At 37.4% G+C, this 13,587-nt stretch overlaps 1 protein-coding gene across 1 annotated transcript in view; it reads left to right on the top strand.

Moving 5' to 3' along the window:
* Positions 1–10,925, top strand: part of EDNRA (endothelin receptor type A) — a 32,811-nt gene extending 21,886 nt beyond the window's left edge. Inside the window, exons 4-8 of the mRNA XM_074588839.1 lie at positions 1,971–2,169; positions 6,043–6,195; positions 8,293–8,426; positions 8,829–8,937; positions 9,218–10,925. Of these exons, the coding sequence (XP_074444940.1) occupies positions 1,971–2,169; positions 6,043–6,195; positions 8,293–8,426; positions 8,829–8,937; positions 9,218–9,358 (736 nt within the window). The 3' untranslated portion in view covers positions 9,359–10,925. The remainder of the gene's footprint in view (positions 1–1,970; positions 2,170–6,042; positions 6,196–8,292; positions 8,427–8,828; positions 8,938–9,217) is intronic.
* The last annotated feature ends 2,662 nt before the right edge of the window (positions 10,926–13,587 follow it).

Raw genomic sequence — 13,587 nt, 5'->3', positions numbered from 1 at the left:
TTCCTTAAATCTGTGTTATCCCTGAGCCTTCAAGCCCATGCCAAAATTCTGTATTCCTTCTAATCACCTCTGCCATCCCACTCTCATCCTCCCACAACCTAATCCTCCAACCTAAGGCTTTCTCATCTAAATTTCCCTGTTCTTTCCTTCCTTTGTCAAAGCTCACTCATCCCTGCAACTCAGAGCCTACACACTTACAAATTGTATGCTCCTGGCCTGTTGAGGACATCTCCTTTCCCCATCCCTTTCACCTTCCTTGTGCCTGCTGGTATGCCCTTTTGTACTCCAGTTAGCTGCTCTCATCAGCTAAAATCACCATCCTATTTGGTTTTCTCTGAGAAGCTTGAAAGCTTAACCTTGGCTCGTGCCATGGTGTTATGAACAGAGGTGGCAGCTGCACGTATCCAAATGTATCTGCCAGGACTCAAGGGGCAGAAAACGAGGGCATGTCTGAGGAAGAAAAGAACACTTGCCATAGTCAGGACAATAAAATGACACAGCTGCTTACAATTTACAATTCTGCTTCAGTGACTTCTTATTCTGACATTTTTTAAAGCAGGTGAACACCCTTTCTTGACTTATTTTCTCCTTAACTAAAAGACGACTCTTTCACCAGGGGATGCCATTATATATCCATGTAGCACTGTAATTCTCAATGAGAAGGTGCTATTATTTTGGGGCAGTAAAAATAAGCAGTTTAGAAACTGTTGCATCACCAATGACAGAAGGCTATCCATCGTGCATTTCAGATTATTATAAGATCAGAAATAATATTTGTTCTTTCCATAATTTTTAGATAGTGCTGTGTTTGCTAAATTGTTGGAGATGCTAAGTAACTCATTTACTGCAGTTATTGCTAGACAACAGCTAAGTCTTCTACTGAAAATTTTATTTATGGTCTGGTTTGTATTCTGGATTGCATGCCTATCAGTCTTCTCCAAATAATTTTCAAAACCTTTTCACCAGAGTTGACAGAGAGGTTGAGGTCTCAAAGCTAATAAATTTCTACAGGTTCCTTGAAACCGGCAGACAAGTAGAGGAAAAAGACCCTCTCAGTTCAGTGGGAAAGGCTGCACCCGGTAACAAGAATCCTCCAGCATTGGAGGGACAGAGAAGATAAAGAGAGGAGGAGAAAAGAGAGAAATGCATGGGCTTTATTTGAAACTTCTTTAAGAGTTCTCACCTTTTACCAAGATTAGTTATGAGACGCATACACGTAGGAAAGTAAGTTTCAGTAATTCCACTTTTTACAGAGCAAGTTGCTGTCTAAGGGATAAAGTAGTGGGAAAATACGTTGGTTTTGGCATGTACAGACTTCTTAGCCACGCACTTCAATTTCTAATCAGAAAGGTGATGCAGAGGCTGAGGTAGCTATCAGACAGCCTAAACTAGCACTCAGTCATGGTCTAAAGCAAATACAGAACATGCTGATAAAACCAGCATTTTTAACATCGAATAGCATAAATAGAACAAATGCATTTTCATTTCATGAAGATTATTTTCACAGTATTTCATTGCATGGAAGCTGACCACTTCAGATAGCACCACTGTTACAGCTGAGGTAGCTGGAGATAGTTGTTTTGTATCTATTAGAATGGTATGTGTACCTGGAAGATATTTTTCTTCTTGTAACATCAGTTGATCTAGTGGAAGATGCAGTCTGTCCTCATAAACCTTGCTTACTTTAATTAGAAATCATTAGCGTAGTCCACATAGCAGAATTCCATGCAATCCTGTGCCTAAGAACAGTTGCAGCCAGCTCTCTGCTATCCCTATCCACCCCTTGATGTGCTCTGCTGTGTCCTACGTGGCTTGATAGCTGGCAGAGCCCCTGGAACAGGCAGAAAAAACCACGCAATACAAGGCTTAAGGTGTCAGCTTTAGGATTTTACTTAATGTATAAAACTGAACCAAGATCTTTGAATTTAAGGAAGAAACTGAAGGTTGGAAACCATGCCTGTCTCTTTCAGGTATCGAGCAGTTGCCTCCTGGAGCCGTGTTCAGGGAATTGGAATCCCTATGATCACTGCTATTGAAATTTTCTCCATTTGGCTTCTGTCCTTCATACTGGCTATTCCAGAAGCAATTGGTTTTGCTGTAGTACCTTTCAGATACAAGGATGAAGGTTATGTTACCTGCATGCTCAATCCTACAAATAATTTTATGTTGGTAAGTAACATCCTTTCTTCCCTTTTTGGAATCCACAGTATAGAGGTTAGACAAGATACTGGATTATAATATGCTTTATTCATCCATTGAAGTGCAAAATGTATTCTAATGTATATTGGTGCAAAGAGGATTCTTCATGTACAGTGACCTATCTCTACTTTCATCCAGAGACACTAAATGGGACTTTACAACATTTTAATTTCTTCACTACTGAAGATTCTTAATACAGAAATGTGCAATTCCGGCCTGCTTTAAGTACAATCAAGGGCTATATCAGGGTAGTCAGAGCCTTGGAAGCTATTGTGTTTCTAGGTATAACACCTTGGAGCTTGTAACTGTCAAAATCCATGTTTTACGATGATTAGTCATCATTTTGCATGCAGTAGCCAGCTCTTTTGGCAGATAAAGAAAAGGGTGGGGCCATGCTCTAACATAATTTTTCCTATTCTGTACACACTTACAAAGTCAAACAGAGAATAATCCCTTCATTTACAAGAAATCCTGACTACAAATCTGACAGACTCATATCTCCAACCTAGGTAGTTTGGGCACTGTTATCTGTCATCTAGGTAAAGCAATTCAAGATCAAGAGAAGTGCGTGAGACACCAGGCTGCTTTGGCACGTTTCATAGCCTTCATCTTCTGTGCTACTGCAGCTTGACAGTTACCAATACCCACATTAGCTTGTTCAAAGCAAGTCAGGTGAGTTGTCATTACAGAATTAATAGATCTTTACTGCATAGGGGGATAGTGATGTTTTCATCTGGCCTTACACTGAGAAAATGGGAAAGTGGTATCTTAATTTTTTCTTTGTGAACCCAAAGAAGGGCCAGCCACTATTCACCCAGTAATAAAAAGACAGTAATACTCTGCTTTGTCTCAGAGAAGGCTGATAGTGCATGGTCTTGAAGGAAACTCCGTATTTTTTTCTGGACTAGAATTTTTCATGATAGAGCGCAAATTTCTCTCTTTTGAATGTCTGGCAGTTCTCCTTTTTTTGGATAAGAATATGTCTTGCGCTAGAATTGGGAAGGATAGGGCAAAATGGACCAAGGAAATTTAGAAAAAGCGTGGATGATTAGTGTTTTTCAGAGGAACATCCCCAACATTGGTAGGGTTACACAGACTGCATGGACGGCAGAAGAGCAAGAGACAATTGCAAGAGAAGACAAAAGGAATTCCCTAATGGAAATAATTAATGCAGGTAAAGATGGAGTGGAGTTGCCCAGGACTTACTATATCTTTGCTTCTAAACTCTACAGACTATATGACTGTAGATAGTGTAGGTATAAGAATATATGATTTATGAAATGCGCACTGCAGAAAATTTCCCTTTTGTTATGGCTTTTTTTCTCCACAAATGTGCCTGGACAATCTTAACTTCCTCTTTCCCTAAGAAAAAGAATAGTTTTCCCTCTTCTCAGAAATACTACAGTTCAGGTCTTCCATAGGCATGCTGACTTTAATGATTATTGTTCTGTTCTTAATGTGGTAAGTAGTATAGTTTGCTTTGTTTTATTAGCAGGAATTAGTATCTTTTACTTGCTCATCATAATTCAAAAGCTCCAAATCTCCCTATGTCAGTTTGATTTTCAAGGAAACAAACCAGCATTTATATCCAAGCTGAGAGTAAATGTTGGACATGTCAGTCAAAATGAAGAGTGTTGTGTTTCAATGTGTTGCAAGCAAGTACAAACATGAGATCAAAATGGAAAGACCATTTTAACCTTAACTATAGTATTTACTACCACAACCACCACAATAAACAATTACTAAACTTTGGGAAGGTTTTATGATTAACTTTTGGTTTTAGTAGGAGCTTTATTCATTTTTAAAGCTATCCTTGAAAGACTTAAAAGATTCATGCTAAACCATGATTCCCAAGAGGCTGAGTGCACTAGGAAGCTTGTTTAAAAAGCACGTTTCCTGTAGAAAACCAGTTCCATGTGGGCTTTCAAGACAAACAAAAGAATGTCTACTTCTCTTAAATCAACCCAGTTTTGTGCTTTGATGTTAGCTTTGTGAAACTCAGATTCCACAATTAATCATTTACAGACATTTTCGTGTAGGTTTTATAACTTCACAAAGCCAAGTCCTCATACAGAACTGATGCATTGGTCAGGGTTGGACATGCAAGTCTTATGTGTGTGTTTTCTTGACTGACAGGCAATGCTCACAAAAGCTGGTAGACTGATATGAGTTAAGTTTTCCTTGTAAACATAGCATGGATTCAGACAGTACACATTTTGTTGTGCTGCCCAACCAATATGATTCCAGTCTGACTTGGAGGAGTTTGCCACGGAAAAGATAATTGTCTCCATGTATTTGTAATCCTTTTCTCTGCAGAAGGAGTGGTAATTAGATTTCCCCTCAGTACAAACTCTTCAAATATGAGGCATATTGTTTTCTGGTTTTCTACTGGCAGAAGCTCAGTTCCCAGTGGGGGAATTTCTGTCCCCAAGGGGAGTGCAACTATGCAGCAGACTGAGGCCCCTCCTCACGCTGGGATGAAGCTAATGAGGAGGAGGAAACAAGTTCATCAACAGAATTCAAAATATTCTGTGAGGTGGGGTTGTGGCCTAGATACCAGCAGCATATTCTAAATTAGCAAGCTCTGTAAGCACCTAACTGTGTTGGGACAGTGGGAGAAAAATTAAAAGCATTCTTTTTTTCTTAGTAAATCAACTTTCTAGTGTAACTAAAGCAGATTTTAAAATGACCATTATTAAATACTAGTCTATTAATTGCATCCATTTTTTTCATCTTTCGAAGTTTAATACTGTTCAGTTTTAAATGTAAACTACATGTCAAAGGTTTGACTTTTTCAAACAGGATTCATATAATCCTCAGTTATTAGCATTTTGACATTTGGTGTGGGAACTGTGATGTTACAAGAGCACATCCGCTAGGAATAAACAAGCTGGGGGAAAGATTATGAGAAAGAAGGTTCCCTTTTACACACATCCATCTCAGTGACTAATAACATAGAGACAGGAAGTATTTAAAATGTCATGTTTCAGTGCACCCTTTTGGCTGAGCATAAAAGTTAAAAACCAAGATACAATATTTTCTCAAGTCTGAAAATATAATCGTCTACAGAAAAGAGTAATTTTAAATGTTTTGTCAAATGTAGTATTTCCCATAATACATAAATGTATTAATATAAAGCACAGCTTAAATCACAGCTAACACTTAAGATTCCACAGCAAAGTACTGCTATTCTATCAAGTCCCTCAGTGCCTCTCACAAAAGGCAAATGGTATGAATGGCAGGCAAAGGGTTAAAAGTAACTGTACCACCAGAAGGCATCCATCCTAAGCTTTGCATATATCAGACAAACACTTATGAAGTGGCTCCTATCTGCTCAGTGCATAAGCAAACCAGTTCCCAATCTTTTCACTGATAACAAAAGGTGATTAAACTTAGAAGACATTTTGAATTTTCCTTTTTTGGAATCAGGACAGAAGCCATAGAGGTAAATGGCATTTCCCGACACAGGCTTTTAGTAAGATTTGTTATCTGAAACTGACACTGGCTACATTTTGGTATGTCTTTTTCATGAAACTGTATTCCAGTTTTCATGAATGAGTGTGAATGTTCAGAAAACACAACCAAAAAAATTAATTCCAATCCAAGACAGATTGCAACAAAGGTAAAGGCCATCTGTAAGGTAAAATAGATGTTTAAACTGCCACAGTTCCCATTTTGATGTTGGTGCAAAATGGATCAATGATAAGAAAGTTTATATAATTGGTGCAGTTTACCAATAGACAGATACCAGCATACCAGCTGTCACGCTTTCCAGGACCTTTCTGGGGTACTTTCCATTGAATCACAAGAAAATATCTTCTCTTTTCTTTACCTTATTTACAGTTCTACAAAGATGCAAAGGATTGGTGGCTGTTTGGTTTCTATTTCTGCATGCCACTGGCGTGTACTGCCATCTTTTACACATTAATGACTTGTGAAATGCTAAACAGAAGAAACAGCAACTTGAGAATCGCTCTCAGTGAACACCTTAAGCAGGTAAATATTAGGAACACCATTGTTTGAAAATACTGTTCTTCTCTCTTTGGGTTAGCTTAGAAATGTTTCAAAGTGTACGTGAATACAGTAAATTACAGAAATAGAAAGTGAGGATGTAGGTTATTTATGACGTTAAGGTACTAATTTAAACCTGGAACACAAAACTAAATCATAGTATTAAGAAGCTACTGAAGATAGCACACTCAGGAAACTAGCCAGTTTCTTTCTTAAGTATGTATGACAGTTGTGTCTCTTGGTCTTTAACCTCAAATCGCTACTGGCTAAATGCTTTGAAATTTAACTACAAAGATTTGCCAAAAAAATGTTTCTTTTTATTCATAAAGATATGACTCGATGGGTCCTCCCTACTTTTGGCACACTTTGATATGCAACTTCAGTTTCATACAAAAAGCAACTGTAGAGTAACCTGATTTAGAATAGAGTGGATTTTTTTTCCAGGGTTATTGCGCTGTGGCAGTACCAGTACTGTCGCTGCTTTGAAAAGAGCAACAGGAGAATAGTACAAACAAATGATCATAGAGTAGTCACGCACAGAACCGACAGATCTCACTTTACTCTTTTTGCAGTACTGCCTGATGTTTAATTCCTAGATGAAATTTTAAAAACAATCTGTAGCTTTTCCCCTGTGTTAATGTCAGACCCTCAAATTCCACTTTCTTTCAAATGCCACATTCATAGATGTGGATCCCTAAAGCAGTCCCCTCTGCATTGGAGTGAGTTCTCAGAGGTTCCTCCTCTGCTGTTTCATTCCAGACCAGGGCAGACCAGAAAACCCTTCCCTCTTGCAGATCTTTCACTTCCCCCCACCTTGTCAGGCCCCAGGGCCTGCAACACAGTCTGTCCTAGGGCCACGCACAAGCTACTCCACCCATTAGAACTAGAACAGTATGTACGGGGTGAGGGAATCCACCCTCCGGCTTTCCCATCCTGATGTGCACTGCCCAGCAAGCAACTCAGACTGGTTGCTGGAAGATTACTTTAATACCACAATTTACACAGTTTTCTTCCCTACAGCCTCATCCACGTTAAATGTCTAGTCACGAACCTTTTTGCATTTTGATAAAAACTGCTATTATAAGAAAGAAGAAACAACACTAGTCACATTCAAAGCCCAGCAAGACTTACCATAATCACACATTTGTCTTTAAGTTTTTTAATGACAGAGCCCTGCAATGCTTGTTATTGTTACATTACAGTGGCAGTTTCAGAAGTGGTATTCTTACCCCTTCATATGCTTCTGTTTATCAAATCTATGCCTACCAAACACCACTGGTATGCATTGTCAAAAATCCACTAGAACATCTGTAAATCTCTAGTGCCATATAAAATATCCATTAAATTGAAATTATTTCCTGACTAAGTATTACAAGCTTAAGCTGTAATACAGGCATTTCTAAAATTTTGTTTGTAGAGGAGCTATTTACTTAAGAACATCAAGATCACATAGCAAGGATCACATAGCAAAATTAATATACTGTGCAGTATCCCTTTCTGTAACATTATGCATACTAAATACAAAATAATACAGCAGAGAGAGTTTGACATCCTGACTACGTGCATGGTTGAATGGAACTTTTATTGCCAGTTGAATTAGGTGCCTTGGGTTTACAGATTGCCCCACATCAAAGATTAGGTACAAGTGGTTTATCAATCCCTCATACATGAAGAAGTTTTCTTGCAGATTATGCATGTTTCTGAAGAAAGAGGTTTATCTGAGGTATTGCCAGAAAACTAATCCTGTGCAGAGGAATAAGAAGGGCTGGGAAAGTAATCAGGTTCAGGAAAGCCCGGCAGTGGATTTTACTTGGCGAACATCTACAGTGTTCTGGCAATGACCTGTGTGCTCTAGCTGCTAAAGTCTCAGCGATGAGCAGGTTCTATAGAGGATGGCCAGAATCAAGAACATGACAAGCCCCATAAAAAACAGTTCAGGGACATCAGGTATTCTGGAAGCTGCACTTTGTGGATCCTTGCATGCTTTATCTAGATTACTTTGCTGCCAACATCACTACGGTACAATCACCTGCCAATATGAATTAGGCACTCAGTCATAGTTATCTTTACTTCTTTTTCTAGCGTCGAGAAGTTGCAAAGACAGTTTTCTGTTTAGTAGTGATTTTTGCTCTTTGCTGGTTCCCTCTCCATTTGAGCCGAATTTTGAAGAAAATGGTATACAATGAAAGAGACCCCGGCAGATGCGAACTGCTCAGGTACTTCATTTTCTATGTCAATCGATTGTTTATACTGAACATATATAATGCCGCACACTTGGAGTTTATGTGAGAAGTGTGATCATGCATGCAATTGTGGTGTTGGAAGACCAAACACTATATTTTATGATGTTTCAGCTGCATCCATTTTCAGGGGTTTCAGTTTTAATGGGGTAGCATAATTTCACTAGATGTTGCCTGTCACCATTGCAATCACTTTCCTCCGGCTTTTGTGAACTTCTGTGAAACAGGTTATTATAGACATGGTACAAGATCAGATTGAGAGAGTTAGGTAAGAGAGAATTAGTTTCTGTGACAGAAGAATTTGTGACCACAAAGAGCATGAATGCTTCTATGGTATATGTACATTTTTAATGTTTTGCATTCTCTTTTGTTGCTTAGTTTCTTGCTGCCATTGGATTATATCAGCATCAATCTGGCAACCATGAACTCTTGTATAAACCCAATAGCTCTGTATTTTGTGAGCAAGAAGTTTAAAAACTGTTTCCAGGTAAGATCTTTTTGATAAGATTTTATGTCCAGTTAATGAACTGTATTAAACCACTTAGTTATTGTCTATTTTTAGCAGTTGGGAGAAGAGACATGCAAAGGAATGAAAGATTATAAATTGTCTAGTTTAACCACTAGCAACTTGCATAGCACACATACCAAACTGAAAGTGGAGCTATCCGCTTTAACTAAAATGCTAAACCAGTAAATAAGTTTGTCATAGTCCTCATATACAAATATGTAAACTGTTTGTTGTTTTGTTTTGTTTTTTTAATTTCCAGTCATGTCTTTGCTGTTGCTGCTCCCAGTCTAAGAGCCTAGTGACTTCAGTGCCCATGAATGGAACAAGCATTCAGTGGAAAAATCAAGAACTAAACAACCACAACACAGACCGAAGCAGCCATAAAGACAGCATAAACTGAAAATTAAGGACTCTGATACCACTTCGGCATCAAACAGGAAAAAAAAAAGTCACAACAAAGCTATTTCAACAGGAAGCCCAGTGACTGTTCCATAATCAATTCAGACATGTGCACGCTCGTACCTAATTCTAGAGGTGACTGAGTAGAATGACTGACTATAATTGTGATGTTCTGTGAACTGAGATCCACTGGATGGTAATTCTGTCTCTGAAAATTATATTGATGTGATTATGACACCAAAAAACTGACTTGAACTACAGAAGCGGTTTGCTCTCCTGAACCAAGCAAGAACATGTCCGGTGTCTGTGACTGGTACAATACAACCATTTTACCTGATTGTCACCTAGAATTAATCACTCCGGAATTTTTCAGAAGATACCAAAATGGAATCTGTTTGTGACTTTATTTTCTCTCTGCCCATTTGTCTTTTAACTTTTATTTGTGTGGTGGATATATTCCATGCACCCGTATGTTTTGCATGTTGTTGTTTTTCTGGTTTCTGTTAGAAAATGTTTTGGTCCACACCAGTATTTTATTTACTTATGTTACAATGGTTCAGGACATTAGCTGGGCAGTTCACATTTGTAGCACTTCAGTACTCAAAAATAGGAAGAGACCATTTCAAGTAGCATTAACATTTGGCACTTATTAATACCAAAAAAAGGTATTAATAATACAGTACTATACTGTGTTATTTATTCTAACGCTCTGTACAAAATAAACATAATAAACATAATCTATATCAGCAAAAAGAATGAAAGATGCCCACAGAGGGGCATCTTACAATGTCTTTTTAATGAACCTGCCATGTTAATTCTTAAACTATATGAACCTATTAATCTATTTAGACTATAGCTGCATTAAATCTAAGTCGAAATGAGGGTCATTGGAACACAGTGAAACATTACTAAAGTTGTCCAAAGAGTTCTGAGAATATGGTTATTATCATAGCAACTATGCACAACACTACTTACACATTGTGAACATGAGGTTATAGTCATGGTGAGTGCAGAACTATGGAAGTCTGTAACAGTTTGATGTGCACAAGGTTATTTTGTGCCTTATGCTTACAGAGTTCTTTGTCTTACTTTCACAACGTTCAAAGATTTTAATGGGGTTTGATAGTTTATTAGAATTGTTAACCGTAAAAATGCTATGAATAATATATAGAAAATATTGCTTGCATACATGTAAACTGGTGATATACTTATTATTTCCATCCAGTATGGTTACATGGCAAGAGACTCCTTGTTTGGCTATAAAAATTTTTAATAGGTGGCCTTTCATTAAATAGTGGAATTAATTAGTGTGGTGTCATATATAATATGCCTCATGCACAAATCTGCTATGAAATTTATAGCATATGTTGTGCTAGTCTAAGCAACAGTAATTAAAATTCCACAAATTTTTAAACATCCATTACAAGTAAAAGATATAATCCTGCATATTTTTATTTACGAGGTCAAAATGCTAGTGCCTACAGTGACTTCTGCTGCACAAGTTTCCCAAATGTTTACATTCACACAAATCTTCTAAAGTATATTAAAAAAAAAAGACTTTAAATTGGTTTATGTATTTTTGTGTGCTTTTGTCTCCGTGACATATATGTGTGTATAAATACATACAAATTTATGTTCGTATGTTATAAACCTATATACAGTCTTCTGACAGTGCTCTGTAGTAGTGCTTAAGAGCATGGTATTGAATGAGACTTGGCTGAATTTTATTCAAAACATTTCATCCTCAAACTGTATCAAAAATCATAGTAAATGACTAGCATTGCTTTCCTTTGAGAAGGTTGAATTACTGAGTCTCTTTACGTCCTGACACCTTCACTGTTCCATTAACAGAATGTATCGAGCAGGTGATAAAGGTAAACACAAAACAGACATGAGGAATGGATTTAAGTTGCAAATTGACTCTTTTTTATTTCAAGGCATGAAAAAGCTTTGTGCAAATTCCCCTTTTCTGTTATTTATGCAATGGTTAGATGAACAAAAAAATTCATACTATATCAGCAAATCAGTACTCTGATTGTTCAGAGAAAATCTTTTCTATCTGTCTATGTAAGACACTGAGCAGTAGAGACAATCCAGCACAGAAACTTTAGGACTCTTAAATTCTACACAAAAAAACCCATCTACCTGCAAAAGTTTCAGACCCTGAAATGGACCATTTTAGGCTTTACTAGCACTGTTACCAACCACAAGTCATGAAAAGAGAACAGTTTTCCTTCCAGCATTAACACTTCAAACATCTATTGCTTTCAAAATAATACTTGGCTCTATTATGAGGCAAAGATATATGCACCTGCACACACAAAGCATACTTAAAGCCAGTTCAGCCTACATGTAAAAAACATCTTCCTACTGCCCAAAGAGCTGACTGACATTAGTGGCAGCATTATAAAATACAAAACTTTTTAACTAAAGAAAAAAAGAGGATAAAGTATCTAACAGATGTGAGAGGTGTTTCTTGAATGCTTTAGAATTATTTTTGGAAGCTTACTTGCGGATCGAATCCTATAAAAACTAATTGGTGATCCTCATTCCGTCCCCTCCAGCCAGTGGAAGGACAGACAGAGCCTAAATAGCAGTGACAAGTGAGGTCTCGGGAGGTCTCAGACTCCTTTTTGCCGGGCATGCTCCTTTGTAGTTTCACTCGCGGCGGCTGCTCCCACTCACAAACCAATCATAAGGACAAAGGGTGTTATGATGTGACAATATGGCGAGGGGGGGACTGTTTCTGTAAAACTTACTAAGGTACTACACTTTTTAAATTCTCTCCTATTCTTCCCAGTGATAATAGTAAATATTCCTCCTCGTATTGTATCTACGCTCGATTCTGAAAAAGCCACCTTTCCAACAGAAGCAACAAAAGTTTTCCACAATTCTGAAATTCAACCATAATTAATTTTAACCATTCTTTTTCCTGACAAGTTCCACAAAAAGGTGCTCTAGCATTTCTCTTTGTGCATCAAAGACAGTGTAGGTTTAGTTGGGATTTTGCTCTGATGTTGCACAGAAGTTGCTTTCTCTTTCACGTGAGAACCACAAGTATGCTTCCATCTTCCTCTTATTTTATAGATGTTTTTATATCTGCTGTTTGCATTTTTCAGCTGAACCAAGTCTAGCTTTTCTCTGCAGATGACAGGATCTCTATTCCAAAATTTGCAGATAAATTTATTATACTTTTTGAAACATCTGTTCATTACAATCAGAATCCATTTAACTATCACAATCATCTTCTTTATGGACTTCACAATTCCCAATTCTTGTCAGTCCAGTCAGTGTAAAATTTCATTGAATGTTTCCTCTTACATACAGTCTCACATTTCAACTTTAAACGCTTTGCAGAGTTTTCTTTAATTTTAGAATCCTGTTACTCTCCTTGTTTTAAATATGCATTTTTTTCAAACTACCTTACTAAACATTTCCTCTTTGCTATATTTTATACTTGTTTGCTTCAAAGATACAACATACATAGGTTTTCACTTTTATTTATTTATTTCTGGAACTCTGTGTTTCAGGCCTGACCTAGACAACTCCTGTGCTTTGGAAAAAAGTGCCTATGTAGGAGCTCATCGTAAATGTCACCTGATAGAACTGTTAGCTTGGTTCTGTGAAAGGAGGCTTATGCAACCCTCATGTCTGAATATGTTCATTTTTGCTTTTAATACAATCAGTTTCAGGTGTTTACCTGTCTGTCCTTCCATCTTCCAAAACCAACCATGAACCCCCTACCCAATTTCAATAAATCTTACAGAACAGAGTTATCGTCATTATGAAGTAACAGAGAATTTCACAAAACCTGCAGGATAAGTAGAAGAACAAGATCCTACTCATGCTCTATGCAGAAAATTGCTGAAATGGAGTTTATATGTACTCAACAAATTCACGTGATAGAGAGATGTTGTGAAAACTACAGATGCAGCAAAAGCTTTGATCAGAGCTTGCAACTTGTAAGACATCTGAGAATCAAACCACAACACACAAATTCTTGGAAACCAGTATTTGTAAGTTCCATTGCGTGTGGAATTACTTGCTGTTTTGCTGTTTCTCTCTCATCATTTACATATGTACCACAATCTTGTTACTATATCATTTGATTCTGTGAAGCCTTATGGGTTTCAGTTTGTGAGAAGACATGGTACAAATTCAAATTCTGCTGCATTTGTGAACAGATTTCTGCTCAAAAGTCCCTGAGGCAAAGCATGCATTTTCATTAGA

Source organism: Larus michahellis, chromosome 5, assembly GCF_964199755.1.
Source record: "Larus michahellis chromosome 5, bLarMic1.1, whole genome shotgun sequence".
NCBI lineage: Eukaryota > Metazoa > Chordata > Aves > Charadriiformes > Laridae > Larus > Larus michahellis.
The sequence above is the reverse complement of the archived record's forward strand: the minus strand, read 5'-3'. Positions and strand labels throughout refer to the sequence as shown.